The sequence below is a fragment of the Triticum aestivum genome, chromosome 2A (genome assembly GCF_018294505.1).
Source record: "Triticum aestivum cultivar Chinese Spring chromosome 2A, IWGSC CS RefSeq v2.1, whole genome shotgun sequence".
NCBI lineage: Eukaryota > Viridiplantae > Streptophyta > Magnoliopsida > Poales > Poaceae > Triticum > Triticum aestivum.
This window is the reverse complement of record NC_057797.1, coordinates 39,984,782-40,003,398: the sequence shown is the minus strand read 5'-3', so window position 1 is coordinate 40,003,398 and position 18,617 is coordinate 39,984,782. Positions and strand designations below refer to the sequence as shown.

Below are 18,617 nucleotides of genomic sequence, written 5' to 3'. Positions count from 1 at the left end.
GAACCGGAACACATCTATGCTAAAAACGGCCTGCTTCCCTTCTGTGCCACCAACAAACCGCCAGCTGTAAGACTTTGATTTTTCTTTTTGCTGAATCTGTTATTGATATATCTGGTCATTGTTTAATATCAGTGTCTGTGTAACCAGAGCAATGATCCGTTTTGGAGCAAGAAACTGCCGCAGGAGAAACCAGAAAAACCAGACAAACTGGAAAGAGCAACCCGGCAAAAGACTAAAGCTGTGAAGAAGACTGCCCACAGGAAAAGAACCATTGCATCCTTTAATCCGGCCCCTGATGATGATGTGGATAATCCGGACCTTGAGGTAGGGCTTGACTCACTTGGCTTATTTTTCATGCGTCTTATTGATGATGATATTTGTCAAGATGATGCCGAAGCCAGCCATGCTGATGCTGCAGAGGTAATTATTCTCTCTTTCGATTCAGAATCTTTGCCTTCACTAAAAATCCGTCAGGCAAACCGGAAAGTTAAATTTTCTCATCCTCTTGCTTATTTGGATCCCAAATTCCTTATGAAGACCCAACAGCACGAAGCTCGTCGCACCACCCGGCACAGCGGCCAGATAGTTACCTCCGCCAGTTTACCGAACCGCCGCTCAGAGGTCTCTAATTTGCTTGTCAGTGCTTGTCCTAAAGCGGGCTGGTTTCGTCAACCTCTTAATCCATCTGACCCCGATTACCACGTTACCTCTCACTCATCTTCCGGTGAATCATCGGCTACTCAACTGCCACCGCTCAAAACGGTGCTTGGATAAGCTATACTTATCATAATATTTGCAGTAGATTACCTTGGAACATATGCTGTATTTGATTTTGTTATTCTTTTCAGGGCCAAGCCTAGGCCAAGCAAGAAGGCTCGCTTGGACAAAGCGGCCGAAGAGGATGCCGTCCTTGAACCGGGCAAAACACCAGATCTTGAAGTGGCTATTCCTGAGGATATACCCAATGATCCGCCGCAGCAAGACGGCGATTTTATTACTGAAGAAAGACCTATTGATACATCCAGTCCTGTCAATCAGCCCACAAGTTCCATCCGGATTGAGAAATCCACCGGTCCAACCAAACCTACTGACAAGCCAACAGCCCCAGTGCAAACCGGCGATGCCAAGGATGATGAAGTTGTCATTACTGGCATTGGCCATACAGAGCCAAGCAATCCTGTCGCTTTGTCCAAACATACTACCAAGGAAGAATTTGCTGCCTTTGGCAAAGGCAAGTGGAATGCTGATCTGGCGACTTACGCTGCTCTGAACGCCCAAGATATCCATTCTGGCTACTTGAACCAACTGTATACCATCGTGACTATGAAGCCGGTCTGGTTAACATGATGAAAGATAAATACAAGGTAACTTCCATATGCTGTTTCCTGCTTGTATGCTTCAATTCTTGCTGACTCTCCTAGCCCCCAAGGGCCGGTTTGTAATCTTCTTTCAAACCAGGACTTACTAATATAAATCTTAATGCTTTGAAATTCGCTGATGTAGCCCCCAAGGGCCGGTTCAACTTAGCGTAGTTAAGCCGGGACTTTAAGTGATTGAGCTTGCCGCATCAGAATATATACGAGCGAATAGTCATTAGCCCCCAAGTACCAAGTTGAATACTTGTATGGATCTTGGGACTTTGTAAGCAATTGAAAGATGAAGATCAAATATGCATTAGCCCCCAAGTGCCAAGGGAATAACTTGTTGTGTGGTTGGTACTTCAATCCTTGTACCATTTTGCTGAAGCATATAACTGTCTGCATGCAGGCTGAGCTGAAGACGAAAGAAAGCCAAGTCGCCGATCTCCAAGAAAATCTGAAATCCCAACAAGCTGAAACCTCCAAAGCAAAAGAGGAATTAGCCAGCGCTTTAAGCGCCATGGAACAGCTTAAGGAGAGCTTCAAGAAGAAGTGGGCGGATTGGGCCACTGAAAAGCCCGTTTTAATCAAACGAGCAGAGGATGCTGAGGCTGCACTAAAACCGGTGGCGGATGAACTGACCAGCATAAAGCGGCACGTGCATGCCATAACCACTACTATCTTTGGTAAGCCAGTTTGACTTCTGAATGGATTCTGTCGTCCTACAGAGCTGCCGGTTTGTTTAACCCTTTATGATATTTCAGGGACACGCATTGGTCACTTGGGGTCAGATGTGCAGAAGAAATTGAAAACCGCCTATACGTTGATCGAACAACTGTACACTGGTGCACAGCGTATCATCTGTACTGCATCCCACAACAAACGGGCGCCCACTTTGATTCAAGACACTCTGATGAAACTGTCGGTGCTTCCTGCCCGGGTTGAAGAACTGAAGAAATCTGCTGCTCGAACCGGTGCGATCAATGCCTTAATCCGGGCAAAAGCTTGGGTGCCGGATTTTGATCCTATTGAAGCGGCTCAGGGCTATCCCAGCTTGAAGGAAGACGGGTCAGAGTTTGGTGAAGCGGATCTGCGAGCAATAAACCGGGAGGTGCGTCCGCTAGCTTGTCAATTGGCTGAAGAAGCAGACTTGTCTCATTATCAAGCCCGATACGACAATCAGAACAAGCGAATAGCTGCACCAATTCATGAATCGGAAAATCTTATCCCTCCAATCCGTAAGCATACTTACGCTCCCGATATTGACCCGTCATTGCTGATCCATGATGAAGCTGTCTTTCAAGCATTAATGGGAATCGACTGGACAACTGTTGATTTCCAGCCGCTGGGTAGAGAAACTGAAGCTGAAGCGGCGCGGGATGATCCACAACCATCAGGCCAGGCTGGTGGCCAAGCGTGAACCGGAAGCCGGTTTAAAACTGCTTCTCCCTTGCGAAAAACAATGATCTTATTGTGGGCACCGTGTTGCCTTGTAATAGGCTAGCTGACACTTTTGATGTTGATATGCCTTTGTGCATAATTACTGCAACTTGCTCTTCCTTTGGGTGATGAACTTTCCAAAGTACTTTCTGCAATAAAAAAATCTTAAAGTGCCACCGCGGTTGTACCGTCGGGCGAAATATGATGTCTGCATACATGAAATGAAAACATCCGAAATTTTGAAGTATATAACCAAATTTTTGAGATACATAATATCTGCCATCGTTGAGCGTGAAGTTGGCTTTGCTAATCTTGAAGCGGAGCTTTATAAACCCACACTGTTGGAGGAGATAGCAGCTCCTATATGTATATGATGCCGGTTTACCATGTAAACCATGCCGGGTTATACTAAACACCGTGTTACTCCATAATAGGATGTTAACAAAAAAGATCAAACCGGACAAATAGTCTCTGGATTGAAATTAACCGTGTTCCGTCAATTGACTGTTTAAACCGGCTTAAAACTTTGTCGGTTTAAAAAACTGCAATAGAAAGAAAGAAATATCTTTCAAAAAAAAGTGAAGCAAAGGCAAAGACAAAACCGTTTTGCAAAAAAGAGGCTTATTCGAGCTGATCAGATGGCGTTACCATGGCCGAACACGACCAAGCTCCCGATAGGTGTAACTATGGTTCTAGTCAGCCAGGTCCCCAAATGAAACCGTGGCATTTATGCCGATCAAGTGGCATGGTAATGGTTCGGGTTCGACCAAGCCCCCAAGTGATTCTATGGCCTTAGGCCGATCAAAAGGCATGACTGGTTCAGACGTGACCAAGTCCCCAAGTGATCTGGTGGCTCTCGCCTATCAAAAGGTATTGTATTGGTTCGGACACGACCAAACCCCCAAGTGATATAACATGATGCTTTTAAAAAGCTAACTCAAGGGGTAAACCAGAGGCCGCTTTAGAACAACTCCGTGTAACCACACATGATGTAAAAGAACAGATACCCCGCTTTAGCTGAGGTTCCGGTTTATTATATTTAATCATAATATATACATCGTCCTAATATGTACATAAGTAGAGCTAATGGCTCAGGTATAGTAAGGCCGAAGATGAGCTGTGTTCCACGGCCTGTTGGTCTCCTCCTCTGATGTACGTGAGTCCTTATGTTCTCGAATATCGATCAGATAGTATGACCCGTTGTGTAGATTCTTGCTGACCACGAAGGGCCCCTCTCAAGGTGGGGACAGCTTATGCATATCAGTCTGATCTTGGATGAGCCGAAGCACCAAATCTCCCTCCTGAAAGGTTCTGGTTCTGACTCGGCGACTGTGATAATGACGAAGATCCTGTTGGTAAATCGCCGATCGGGCGGCTGCTATGTCACGCTCTTCATCCAACCGGTCAAAAGCATCTTGTCGTGCTGTCTTGTTGTCCACTTCAATATAAGCCGTCACACGAGGTGAATCATGACGGATATCACTGGGGAGAACCGCCTCCGCTCCATAAACCATGAAGAACGGTGTGTATCCTGTTGATCTGTTGGGTGTTGTATTGATGCTCCATAACACATATGGTAATTCTTCTACCCAACAACCCGGCGTTCTCTGCAAAGGAACCATGAGCCGGGGCTTGATGCCTCTCAAGATCTCTTGATTAGCCCTTTCTGCTTGACCATTGGACTGTGGGTGTGCCACTGATGAAACGTCGAGCCGGATGTGCTCCCGTTCGCAGAACTCCTTCATGGCACCTTTGGACAAATTGGTACCATTATCTGTGATGATACTGTGTGGAAAGCCAAACCAAAAAATCACTTTTTTGATGAACTGAACCGCCGTGGCCGCATCACACTTGCTAACAGGTTCTGCCTCCACCCACTTTGTAAACTTGTCAACCGCCACCAGGAGGTGGGTCTTCTTATCTTTGGACCTTTTGAAAGGCCCAACCATATCCAGCCCCCAAGTCGCAAACGGCCAAGTAATTGGAATCATTCTCAATTCTTGGGCCGGTACATGAGCACGTCTTGAAAACCTTTGGCAACCATCACATCGTTTGACCAGATCCTCCGCATCAGCATGAGCAGTTAACCAATAGAAGCCATGGCGAAACGCTTTAGCCACCAGAGATTTTGAACCGGCGTGGTGACCACAATCTCCTTCGTGGATCTCATGCAAAATTTCACGGCCTTCTTCAGGAGACACACAGCGTTGAAACGCTCCTGACACACTGCAATGATGCAACTCGCTGTTGATAATAATCATGGACTTGGATCGCCGGATTATCTGTCGGGCTGGAGTCTCATCCTCTGGTAACTCGCCCCGGTTCTTGTACGCCAGGTAAGGAAGCGTCCAATCCGGAATAACATGAAGAGCTGCCACCAATTGAGCCTCCGGATCAGGAATAGCCAAATCCGCTTCACCAGGGATCTTGACCGACGGGTTGTGCAGCACATCCAGAAAAACATTGGGTGGGACCGGTTTGCGCTGAGAGCCCAGCCGGCTTAAGGCGTCCGCCGCTTCATTTTTCCGCCGGTCCACGTGGTCCACCTGATGGCCTTTAAAATGACCTACAACAATATCCACCTCACGACGATATGCTGCCATGAGTGGGTCCTTGGAGTCCCAAGTGCCAGACACTTGCTGAGCCACGAGGTCCGAGTCACCGAAGCACTTAACTCGACTTAGATTCATCTCCTTAGCCATCCGGAGACCACGGAGCAAGGCTTCCTACTCAGCTGCATTGTTAGTACAAGGGAACATTAAGCGGAGAACATAACAAAACTTATCACCTCGTGGGGAAGTTAATATGACTCCAGCCCCCGAGCCTTCCAATTGCCTGGATCCGTCAAAATGGATGGTCCAATATGTGTGATCCGGCTTTTCTTCAGGTGCTTGCATTTCCGTCCAATCATTGATGAAATCAACAAGTGCTTGAGACTTAACCGCCGTCCGAGGCACATACTTCAAACCGTGCGGCCCAAGCTCTATAGCCCACTTGGCAATCCGGCCAGTTGCTTCCCGGTTCTGGATGATATCCCCCAAAGGAGCAGAACTGACGACCGTAATTGGGTGCCCTTGGAAGTATTGTTTAAGCTTCCGGCTTGCCATAAAAACTCCATACACCAGTTTCTGCCAATGGGGATACCTTTGCTTGGACTCAATGAGTACCTCGCTGATATAATAGACCGGACGTTGAACCGGATGCTCCTTACCTGCCTCCTTTTGCTCCACCACAATAGCCACGCTGACCGCCCGAGCATTAGCAGCAACATATAGCAGTAACGGCTCCTTGTCAATGGGAGCGGCGAGCACAGGCGGATTGGCCAATTGCCGTTTTAAGTCCTCAAATGCTTCATCAGCAGCAGAACTCCAGACAAACTGATCCGTCTTCTTCAACATCTGATACAAAGGGATTGCCTTCTCACCAAGACGACTGATAAACCGGCTTAACGCGGCAATCCGGCCTGCCAGGCGTTGAACATCATTGATACACTTCGGTTTAGCCAGGGAGGTGATGGCTGTGATCTTCTCCGGATTAGCCTCAATTCCCCTATTGGACACCAGAAAGCCCAATAACTTGCCCGCCGGTACACCAAAGACGCACTTGTCCGGATTAAGCATCATCTTGTATGTCCTCAGGTTATCAAAGGTTTCCTTCAAATCATCAATCAGAGTCTCCTTCTCCCTGGACTTAACCATGATATCATCCACGTAAGCATGTACATTACGGCCAATCTGCTTGTGAAGACAATTTTGTACACACCGTTGATAAGTTGCCTGGGCACTCTTGAGCCCAAAGGGCATAGACACATAGCAGAAGGCTCCAAAGGGAGTTATAAATGCCGTCTTCTCCTGGTCCTTAACTGCCATTTTGATCTGATGATAACCAGAATATGCATCTAAAAAACTTAAACGCTCACAACCCGCCGTAGCATCAATAATTTGATCAATACGGGGGAGGGCAAAAGGATCTGCTGGACAAGCCTTATTAAGATCTGTGTAATCCACACACATGCGCCAGGTGCCGTTTTTCTTAAGGACCAGCACCGGATTGGCAAGCCACTCAGGGTGAAAAACTTCAACAATAAAGCCAGCTGCTAAGAGCCTGGCTACCTCTTCTCCAATCGCTTTGCGTCTTTCTTCGTTAAACCGGCGGAGGAACTGTTTCACCGGTTTGTATTTAGGATCCATATTAAGGGTGTGCTCAGCGAGTTGCCTCGGGACACCTGGCATGTCAGAGGGCTTCCATGCAAAAATGTTCCGATTCTCACGGATGAACTCGATGAGCGCGCTTTCCTATTTCGGATCCAAGTTGGCACTGATGCTGAACTGCTTGGACGAATCGCCAGGTACGAAGTCAACAAGCTTAGTTTCTGCTGCCGATTTGAACTTCAGGGCCGGATCATGCTCCGTAGTTGGCTTCTTTAATGGAGTCATGTCCGCCGGATCAACATTGTCCTTATAATACTTCAGTTCCTCGGTGGCACAAACCGACTCTGCATAGGCTGCATCTCCTTCCTTGCACTCCAAAGCGATTTTGCGGCTTCCGTGAACCATTATTGTCCCCTTGTGACCCGGCATCTTGAGCTGCAAATACACATAACAGGGCCGTGCCATAAACTTGGCGTAGGCCGGTCGCCCAAACAGGGCGTGATATGGACTTTGGATTTTCACCACTTCAAACGTCAATGTCTCCAACCTGGAATCGTGATCATCCCCAAAGGCCACCTCCAGGGCTATCTTACCAACATGATATGCTGATTTGTCAGGTACTACACCGTGAAACACCGTATTAGACGGTTTGAGATTTTTATCTGTTAGTCCCATACGACGAAAGGTCTCATAGTACAAGATATTAATGTTGCTCCCTCCATCCATGAGCACTTTGGTGAACTTGTAACCTCCCACCTGAGGCGCCACCACCAGAGCCAACTGACCCGGATTATCAACCTGGGGAGGATGATCCTCTCTGCTCCATATGATTGGCTGTTCAGACCAGCGTAGGTAACGGGGTATGGCCGGTTCAACAGAGTTAACCGCCCGCCTCTGAACCTTCCGGTCTCACTTGTCCAAGCTAGTGGTGAAGACATGGTACTGCCCACTACTCAACTGCTTTGGGTTGCTCTGGTAACCTGACTGTTGCTGCTGTTGGTTGTAACTACCCTGGTTGTTCTGACTATTTTGATTATTATGTCCGCCCGGATTACCATTAAATCCTGAACCGGAATTTCCTCCGCCGTAACCCGGCCCGGACCCTGAGCCACCGCCGGAGCCGTGATCATACCGGAAAGCATTAGAATTCTTGAACTCCTGCATAATGAAGCAATCCTTCCAAAGGTGGTTTGCTGGCGCCTCCTTCGTCCCATGTCTTGGACAGGGCTGGCCCAGTAGATAGTTTAGGCGGTCCGGGTTAGGGTTGGGTGCCCCGTTGCGATTTTTCGGTTTACCCTTGCGTCGCTGGCCATTGTTTTGCGCGTTGGTATTAGCCACAAAGTCCATGTTACCATCTGCTTTACGCTTGCCTCCACCACCATTGCCTGCCCAGTGATGCTGTTGACCTTTGGAGTTGTTATTCCTCTTTCCCTTCCCGGCCTTGTCATCATCAGATTCGGGATCCTTGATACTATCAGAATTAGCATACTTCACCAAAGCGGCCATGAGGGTCCCCATGTCAGTGCAATGACGCTTCATCCGTCCCAACTTCAACTTTAGGGGCCCAAACCGGCAGTTGCCTTCTAGGGTTAATACTGCGGTGTCAACGTTGATGCGGTCTGATGAGTGCAATACTTGTGAAACCCGGCGCACCCAATGAGTCGTTGACTCTCCTTCCTCCTGGACGCAGGCAGCTAAGTTCACTATCGACATAGGCTGTTTACATGTATCCTTGAAATTGCTGATAAACCGGGCTCGTAGTTGGGCCCATGAACTGATAGAATTAGCCGACAAGCTTTTTAACCAAGTGCGGGCCGTTCCTTCAAGTATCATGGTGAAGTATTTCGCACACGCCGCGTCATCCACATCAAGCATCTCCATGGCCATCTCATAGCTCTCCACCCATGTCTCTGGAGGTTGATCCGCCGTGTAATTTGGTACTTTGCGCGGGCCTTTGAAATCCTTGGGCAGGCGCACATTGCGTAAAGCGGGGATAAGACAAGGCACCCCCAAAGAATAAGAAGTAACACCAGGTTCGATCGAGATAGTTGGACGAACCGGCATGAGCTGCCGAGCCTGATGCTGTGCGGCTAACTCGGCCTCCTTGCGCGCTCGGGCCCGGTCCACCACTTCCTGAGCGCTATCAGCACCACCCGCCGGGTTTTTGCCACGGGGTGCTCCACGTCGTTCATTACTCGACACTGCCGGTTCATCCACATGCCTGCTATAGCTCCAGCTTGGACTGGGGGTCGAGTGGATCCGGTCGCGGCTGTACGAGTATGCTTCCTGTTGGACCAAAGCTGTCCTCAGAAGCTCCTTGACCCGTCGCGTCTCTACTGCCTGCGGCAAGTCACCTTCAATGGGAATGGCCTCCAGCCGTGCAGCAGCGGCGACGAGATTGTCCATTGGGTTGGAGTAGTGACCCGGAGGTGTTAAAACAGCCTGAGGTATAATGGTGTTTTGACGAGGCGGGTCCATCTGACGAGGCTGAACCGGTGCACCGGTCCCAGGAGCTTCCGCCCGGTTTCCCTCCAGCGGATTACTGGTTCCTGCTCCTAGGGTGTTGAAAAGGTCTCTGGCCTCGAAAACCGGAGGCAAACGGGATCGGTGCTTCCTTCTCATGACTTCATGCGATGCGCTCTGGTCCAACATGAGCCTGTAGGCTTGTGCGTCTAGAGCGGCCCGCTCTGTGGCCATCCTGGTGTCCTTAGCTGCCAGATCCGCCTTGGCCTGGGTGATCTGTTCCTTCACCTTTGCAATCTCCGCGTTGTGAATGCCCTGATCCGCCGGATTAGCTTCCGCCATAAGCACAGCCAATGCATCAAATAGCTCTGATAGAACTTGAGCCGGCGGGCGCACAGGGCCTCCTGCCCTGGCCGCCGTCGCCGTTGCTGAACCGGAGGTTGTTGCCATAGCGGTCGAAGAATGAAGCGCTGCTTGTGTGCCGGCCATGAATATTCCAACCCGGTTGGGCAGATCAGAGGGGTCCGAAATACTGTCGCCATCGGAACAGCCCCCAATCCAGCCGTCTTGTAGCTGATAAAGAGATTCGGTTTTCGGTCGATGACTCGTCCTCTGAACAAACGACGGTCTCGCCGCGAGATTCCGATCCATCCTCATAACTTCCTCCATGGATGACTCCCACGAAGGCACGCTTCATGGCCGGCTTAACCCGGGCGGATCGCGCACGCTGAGCCGTCTCGACGGGGTCGGTGCAGATGCCCGGCTCAGGGCCTGGTTCACCGATCTTGCCAATGAAAACGTGAATGCCACCAAAGGGGACCCGGTACCCGTACTCAACTGAGCCGGCCTCGGGGCCCCAGCCTGCATCGTCGACGTAGAGCTTGCCGCGACGACTCTTAGTCATCCGGCCTACAGCGTAGCCCTCGAGTCCTTCAAAGCGGCCCTCCAAGAACCTGAAACCATCGTGCGATAGCCCCACGGTGGGCGCCAACTGTCGTGGTTTTGTCACGGCAGATGTCCTAGAAAAAGGACTTAGTCGTGGAGCCATCGCGACGGGTTAGCTTGAAGGGGTTAAAGCGGACACAGGGACGCAAGAGAGTTTATACTAGTTCGACCCCTTCGATGAAGGTAAAAGCCTACGTCTAGTTGTGATGGAATTGATGGGGTTTCGATGACTAGGGAGCAAACAAGCTTCGCCTATGTCTCGAGTTGTTGTCTGTTGTCCTTGAACCGCCGCCGGGTCGTCCCCTTATATACACGGGTGACGCCCGTCGGTTCACAAAGTCCCAATACCGGCTCATAGATGTGTCCGGTTTGGTCTCTACTTATTCCTAACTTACAATACAAGTTTAACTACTAACGCCGGTTTACGGCTACAGGCCTTGAACCGACCATGGGCTTTGAGCCCTCATCCGCCTTCTTGGGCTTTAACATACTTAACTACTGACGAAGTTAACCCGGCCCAGGTAGGCCGGTTTACGCCCAGTAGTAATATCCCCAACAACAATGGCACGTTTTTTTGCAACACCGAGATTGTTTGCACCATACGGGACACCGTAGAATGTGACATCCTGCGCCCCGATATCTTTTTTTGCACAATCACCGTTGTTTATTCGTTTTTGGTGTCTGGGGCTTCCCATTTTTTGCACCATATGACATCATGTTGACTGCAAAGGTTGGCTTATTGGCAAAGTAAGGCTTGCAGGCGTGTTCCCACGCCTCGATGCACACAAACGAACCCGCCGGAGGCGACCGGATGCATTGGACCCTCTCCGGAGGCGGGACTTACTTGTCCAAGTGAGACTTGCGGGACTGGGGGCTCCCATGTCTTGATGCCCACAAACGAGCCCGCCCGGGGGGACAACGGGAGGCGCATAGATAAGTACATGTAACGGGATGCACGGATCTGCTCGTAACCGGAGCTGCACTACTTCGGTTGCAGTCCGGCGAGGGCATTGAAAGCCGGGCCATCCCCCGCAGTGTCCGCCGAATAGGGGGGGAGGGAGATGAAGTGTGTCCACTTGACATTGTTAAAAATCCTGCATATGGCCGTGCATTCAAAATGGTTAAAATCCTTGCCCGCTCAATTTTTTAGTCTTGAAAACTTTTTCGGGGGACCCGCCATGGGTATAAAGTTGCCAATGTCATCCGTAACGCTTACCCGCACCCTGTTCCAAACACATCCCGCGAATGGTAGGGATAGAAAACGGATTATCGTCCATCACACGGAGGTCATCTTTATGTAGACATCATGCAAGTCATTATCCCCGAACATTCGACTTGTTAAATGGACGAATTCCATCCACCATCTTCCCATTTACCACCCAAAAGGACGGAGAAAACGAAACTCCACCCTATTCGCTAAGATTTTTGCACAGTCCGCCCTGGGCAGTCTATCGCTGAGAAGGCGGGAGCCATGGGGATTGACGCTGCCCGCCTTCAAGCCATCGCCGAACGACTAATTTGTTGTCGATCTTCTGCAATTCAACATTCCATTTTAACCGGATGGAGGCCCGACGGTGCCTCGCGTGGGAGCCTGCATGGTGTCTGGACGGGCCGACAGCCGCCCTGATGATGTCTCCCTCGTCCACATCGTTTTCAACCTGACGGGACGCTGCGGTCAAAATTCTCGTGTAAGTGAGGCACGAAAGGGCCAGAGAGCAGCATCTGGGGGTGTTTGAAAGGCAGCCTGCCAGCCCACGATCATGAAGTGCATTTCAAACCTCCGCTCCAAAGGAAATGCCCCCCTCCCCCCACGGCCTTTCGAGTGCGGAGGAGGACATGTACAGTGTGTCGTGGAGGGCCCAAAGGGGCGGACTAGTAAAATGGGGGCTATTCCCCGAGACGAAGTTTAACTTCATTTTTAAGATGAAGAGCAAATGCATGTTTATCTTCTCTTGCCCCCCTTCTTCACACATTAAAGCTCCATTCGTTGATGTTTCTCGAGAATCTTTGCACTAACTCGCAAACAAGATAGCATGTGTTTCCTAATAAGGTTATTCTTTTTTTCTTCTTTCTCTGTCGGTAGTCCCGCGGTACCATCACGGGTGTCACAGACACGAGCACATTAGAGGAACTTAAACTGTGGAGTGAAGTTGTCCTCCTTTCAAGTCACCCGCTAAACGTCTAAACTGGTGTATACGTTCCACCAAACAACATTTTTGGGTTTCACAGGATGGGAGGAACAGTTGCAGGCTTCTTTTCACGAGTCTCCGGGGGTGCCTCAACCGTCGTGCGTGAGGTTCGGTCATGGTTGATGCAACGTGGCCACTTCCTCCTTCCCCCACCCCCGGGCAAGGGCAAGGGCAAGGCCGACGATGTCTAGGGCAGCGTGCGGGGCGACAGCAAACGGGTGCAGACCTTTTTAATGTTTAATTACATCTAAGTGGACCTTTGTCCGATGTTTCGACCGGCCACTTAGGTTTAATTATGTATAATTTTTTATTTCGTGCAATTTTTATTTCACGCCGGCACATTTGGGTCGCCTTCCCCGTTGGGCGGTCAAGACGACCCATTTTTTTTAAAAATGCGGACGTGCATGTCCGCCTGGCCGACCCAAATGAGACAAAACCCACGTCCGTTTGGGTCGCCTTGATTGAAGTTGCTCATAGTTCACTCTCTTATTAACATATAGTAATTAACCATTTAATAGGATGGGAGGAACAGTTGCAGGCTTCTTTTCACGCGTCTCCTGTGGCGCCTCACCCGTCGTGCGTGAGGTTCGGTCACGGTTGATGCAACGTGGCCACTTCCTCCTCCCCTCCCCTCCTCCCCCTCCCCCCTAGGCAAGGGCAAGGGCAAGGCCGACGACGTCTAGGGCAGGTGGGAGGCGACTGCAAACGGGTGCAGACCTTTTTACTGTTTTATTTAATGTTTAATTATATCTAAGTGGACCTTTGTCCAATGTTTCGACCGGCCACTCAGGTTTAATTATGTATATTATGTTTATTTCATGCAATTTTTTTTCATGCCGGCACATTGGGGTCGCCCTCCCTGTTGGGAGGTGAGACGACCCATTTTTTTTAAAAAATGCGGACGCGCATGTCTGCCTGGCCGACCCAACGGACAAAACGCACGTCCGTTTGGGTCGCCCCGATTGGGGTTGCTCTTAGTTCACTCTCTTATTGTGAAAAGAAATGTCTTGCAATCGCTGGGCATTGGTGCCAGTCCTGCGCCGCCCATGCCAGCGTACACGCAGCATCCCGTGAGCAGGCCCCAGCACTGCGCCGGCCATCTCTGCAGGGAGCCCCCCCCCCCCCCCCCCCCCATGACCCCTGTTCGGAGGTCAAACTCGCGGGCGGTGGCTGCCATCCTATAACTCGCGGGCGGTGGCTGCCATCCTATTCTATCTCGCCCGCCCAGAGAGACAGAGAGTGAGAGAGAGAGAGAGAAGAGCGACCAGAGAAAATGGTGGATCCTGGGAGAGGTAGAGACACGGCCTCGACGGAGCAAGACCAGCGCCCCGGACAGTGAGCGACATCCTTCTTTGGGGGGAGAACGGCGGTGCTGCGCAGACTATGGAGGTAGACGATCTAAAAGGTATGGATCTGAAAACTTTTTTCCACCTTTTTGACACTCCCCCTGTATGAAAAAATTCACCATTTTCTCATCTTTTTAAGATCAGCATATGCAAAAAACTGTATTTTACAATGCTCTCTGCTATGATGGTCAATCGTTTTTCGTGGCACTGCATGCGTGAACCTCAGGCCCTAGCACGGACCAGAACGAACCAAAACCAGCAACCAAGAACACGCCTGCCGCCGAGACAATTGATTTGGAACATACAGACGAGGGGAATGGTACCAAACCAGCGCAAGTTGCCGAAGAAGACAACCGTTGCAAATCAGATAGGGATGGACAAGATGTCAAAGGTAATCCTCGCATTAGGCAAACCATCGTAGTTTCTTCATATAGAAAGGACTAGATCATTTCAGAATCATACACATTATGGTTGGAACTATGCGCACGCTATAGGTCCAACATGGATCCAAACCCCTTACTGCGTCGTATTAATCATACAGGAACAAAAATGGGAAGCCATTCAGAGCAGCAGCGGACGGAAGCCTTGGGGCAATCGAGAGGGCGATGGATGAAGCAGTGAAGCTCGGAAAAAAAATTGTCTTCGAACCAGCTGTGGGCATGGCTTTCAACTCTGAGCAGGAGGCATACGAGTTTTACAATGCATATTCATGGGAAGTCGGGTTTGGTATCAAGTGTGGCAACAAGTACGTCAACGGCAACAATTACAAATCCAAACAAGATATATTGTGCTCATCCGAGGTTAGCTAAAATCGGTCAGTTTTTAGATTCTTCATGTAATTTGATATGACGCATGCTGCTAACAGTCCCATCTCCTTTTTTAACTGGGATAAAGGGCAAAGACAGTAAACAAAGCTCAAGATCATCCAGGACGCAATGCCGGGCGATGGTCAGGATTCTACGGACCGAAGACGACGGTTGGTACTACGCCACAGTTGTGTTGCAGCACAACCACATGATGGCTGAATCAATAGGAGAAAGAAAAATATGGAAGTGCCACAACCACATTGACTCATCGGTTAAAGAGCTAGTGAGTCACCTTCATCTAAACAATGTTTCACTCACTAAGGTTGACGGCGTGATGTCAGATATGCATGGCCGGTACCAAGATGTCCCTTTTCGGAAGAGGTCTCTGCAAAGCATGTGTGCAGCAATAGCACACGAGTCTAGCCAGGACGACATCAACAAAACTCTTGCTTTGTTTTCAAGCATGCAAGGTGAGAACAAAGGCTTCTACTTTGCGGTGAAAACCGATGAGGAAAGAAGAGTATCCGGTCTGTATTGGTGCCACCAGAAGAGCAGAGCTGATTATACGTGCTTTGGCGACGTCGTGACCTTCGACACAACATACAAGAGCAACCTGTACGAGATGCCAGTGGGTATGTTCGTGGGGGTAAACAATCACCATCAATGCTGTGTTTTTGGCTGCGTCGTTCTCCGTGAAGAAACTGTCGAATGTTTCGAGTGGGCTTACACAACTTTTCTGTCGTCGGTGGAGAACAAAGTACCACAGACGTTTCTAATAGGTTATCTTCTTTTCCCAACAAGCGCAATGCAAAAAATGTTTCTTATTAGGCATCTAGCAGTCTGTTTTCCCTATTGCAGACCAAAGCAGGCAGATGGAGCTTGCAATAGCTGCTGTCATGCCAACCACGACGCACCGATGGTGCAAGTGGCACGTGTTCAAGAAGATGAAGGAAAAGGTAGGTAATTTATATAGGAAGGGTTCCGAATTCCGCATCGAAATCGACATGCTGATCAATGAGATGATGACTGTGGATGAGTTCGAGAAAGAGTGGGATACATTAATGTATACTTACGGTCTGGATAAGAACTCATTCATGAAGCAAGTCTATGATGTTAGATATAAGTGGGCAAAACCATATTTGAAGGATAGCTTCTGCGCGAAAATGTGCAGCACTCAAAGAAGTGAGTGCATGAACAATGTTTTGAAAAGTTATGTAGCAAGATCAGCACCCCTGAACAGCTTTGTTGTCCAATTCAACAAACTGTACGCCGACAGATGTTCCGAAGAGGACTATGAGCATGCCCATATAAGCAAGGTATGTTTCAAAGAGAAACAAATTGCATTTTTGCTCGGCCACATATGCATATCATTGTATTTTTTTCGCTTTCCCCGTATGCTGTATCTGGCGATGTGCCAACTAATGCCAACAAGCGAACCTTTTTTCTTTACACTTCTGCAGGACGAGATAGTCCTGAAATTCAATCTACCAATAGAACGCCACGCCTCCCGTGTTTGCACAAGAGCAATGTTTAGGATTTTTTCTGAGGAGCTATTCCATTCTGGACCATATGAAGTGAAGGGCAACCAGCTTGATGGGAAGATGATAGTAGAGCATGTAAATGCTGAGACCAGGAAACGCTGGTGCAAGGTCAATTACGAAGTAGATGTGGACAGAGAAAGCGACACATACATATGCGAGTGTGGCATGTTTGAGCATTCTGGCATTTTGTGCAGGCACATTCTGAAGGTGAGCATTTTTTTGCTTTTTTCACAACATAAATGCATGCCAGGCCATGTTTTTGTCCAGAAACCCTTAAGCGTGTTCTCCCGCAAAATCATAAACAATTTTCATTTTTCCTAATTTGTCAGGTCATGCTTCATGTGAAGCTGCACACAATTCCAAACCAGTACATACTAAAGAGGTGGACAAGAAATGCACGCGACAATCTACCGAAGCATCTGAAGTGCTACCAGGAGGATGCAAGTGTGCAAGTATCCCAGACATTCAGACACAATCTCATATACGTGAAAGCACTTGAGCTAGCGAAGTTGGCAAACACGGCTGTCCCGACATTTCAGCATGCAATCAATAAGTTTCATGAAATGCAGGGAGAGCTGCTCAAAATGATTGCCATTGGGGGGTATGAAAACCCTACAACAAAGATCAGGAGTTCATCTGGTACAATGGGAGACGGGGGGAGCTAGGACAAGATTGACGCCAATAGTACACCTGATGCTACATGTAACTAGGGACTGCATGACGACGAGCCTGTCGAAGACATGGACCAAGACATTTATGAAGACGTGCTAGCTCCTGAAAAGAAAAGATCAAAGGGGAGGCCGAAAACCAAGCGCATGAAATCATCATCAGATATTGGTACAAGAAACAATAAGAGAAGCTGCTCCATATGTGCGTCCGAAGAGCACAGCACAAACTCATGCCTGTGCATTGAGGTTCCTGCAGCCGACCCCCAGGGCCCATATGCTCTGGACGATGATGTAGCAGGGGTGGCGGGGGCAGCTGAACGCAACATCCTCGCACCAGTGGGGAGCAATGCATTTGGGCGAGACGAGGAGGCAGAGCAGAACACAATAAGCCGTTCAAATCAGAGAAACATCAACAACAAACCACCCTCTGCTCCCAGGAAATGCAAGAACTGCAACCTAACTGGGCACTATGTGAGCACTTGTCCGATATACAATGGCCCCAGGAAGCCACCCAAAGAAGTCAAATGCACAAAATGCAAGCTGGGGGGTCACTACCACACCACTTGCGGCGGTGATACAACCTACAAGCACAAGCATGATCCTTAGATCAACATAGCAGCTGAAAGTTTCGCGGAACCCCTCCCGATCATGAAAAAATGGCCACATCTTGCACTTATCAACATGCATATCCCCCATCCACCATGAGCGGAGTTATATCTTTCGGACTAATATTTATGTTTTCCTAGTTGAAAACTGTGTATTTGGAGATTTTTTTACCTATTTGTTGTAAGCTAACTATTTATTAGCACATGTGTGTTTTATTCAGTATGGTGCAAACGACTATCTTAGTTTATTGTCTTCTCTGCCGTATTAAGTTTTTTTTAAATCGTAATGTGCTTTTATGCTTATTCTGCTTACTATACATTTTTAATTCTTTTAATTGCTTGCTATATGATCTGCACCTTTTTTCACCGAACAACCATCTGACATGTGATATGAAGCATGCTAGGGAAGCGTTGGTGTGATGGCTTTTTTGGTCCTGTCGCATTGATTCTTTTCGAAAATCGTTTTTGCCCGACATGGTACTTTTTTTGTCTACAACTCTGAATTTAAATTATAACAGGCCACCGTTTTTATATGGTTTTTGCAATATAATTAATAATAAATAAAGGGCCACAGATGATGAACAACCGCCCAACACGAGCGGACTTCTATCCCTTTTACTGAGTTAAGAAATTTCAATTTGAAGAGCTTCTGCAGATTCTCTTTCTTAGAAATGTTTGCCCGCAGCTAACGTAGGAGATTACAGTTAGCCCCCCCCCCCCCCCCCCCCCCCCCCCCCCGTGCTAGGTTGCACCCGCCACCCCGTGTGTAAGGGCCATTTGGAACCAACACAAAAACATACTAGCCATTAGGACACCACGTTTGTCCCGCTGGGTCTTTGCAAGCCAGCTCGTGCGCAAACCAATCAAGGAAAAAAGACGATGAAAAAACGCCCACCATGAGCGCTCTTTTTATCCTTCTTACAGAGTTTTACAATTTTCCATTTGAGGAGCTTCCAGAGTTTCATATTTCTTAGATTTTTCCCGCCCGCGCCCAACGTAGGTGGTTTTCTATTAGGGGGGTGGGGGTGGGTTCGCCCGCGTGCAAGGGCCCATGAGCAGTCTTGTATATTTCTCACCAAGTTTACGATTTTCCATTTGAAGGGCT

General features: G+C 48.8%; 2 protein-coding genes across 2 annotated transcripts; both read left to right on the top strand.

The window, feature by feature from the left end:
* Positions 1–13,775: 13,775 nt before the first annotated feature.
* On the top strand, positions 13,776–16,008 carry LOC123184556 (protein FAR1-RELATED SEQUENCE 3-like). The gene is made up of 4 exons (XM_044596653.1): positions 13,776–13,951; positions 14,119–14,283; positions 14,434–14,692; positions 14,787–16,008. The coding sequence occupies exons 3-4, from the start codon at positions 14,498–14,500 to the stop codon at positions 15,660–15,662; spliced, it is 1,071 nt and encodes a 356-aa protein (XP_044452588.1). The 5' UTR covers positions 13,776–13,951; positions 14,119–14,283; positions 14,434–14,497; the 3' UTR covers positions 15,663–16,008.
* Positions 16,009–16,177: 169 nt separating this feature from the next.
* Positions 16,178–17,735, top strand: LOC123184555 (protein FAR1-RELATED SEQUENCE 5). The gene is made up of 2 exons (XM_044596652.1): positions 16,178–16,446; positions 16,569–17,735. The coding sequence occupies exons 1-2, from the start codon at positions 16,225–16,227 to the stop codon at positions 16,902–16,904; spliced, it is 558 nt and encodes a 185-aa protein (XP_044452587.1). The 5' UTR covers positions 16,178–16,224; the 3' UTR covers positions 16,905–17,735.
* The last annotated feature ends 882 nt before the right edge of the window (positions 17,736–18,617 follow it).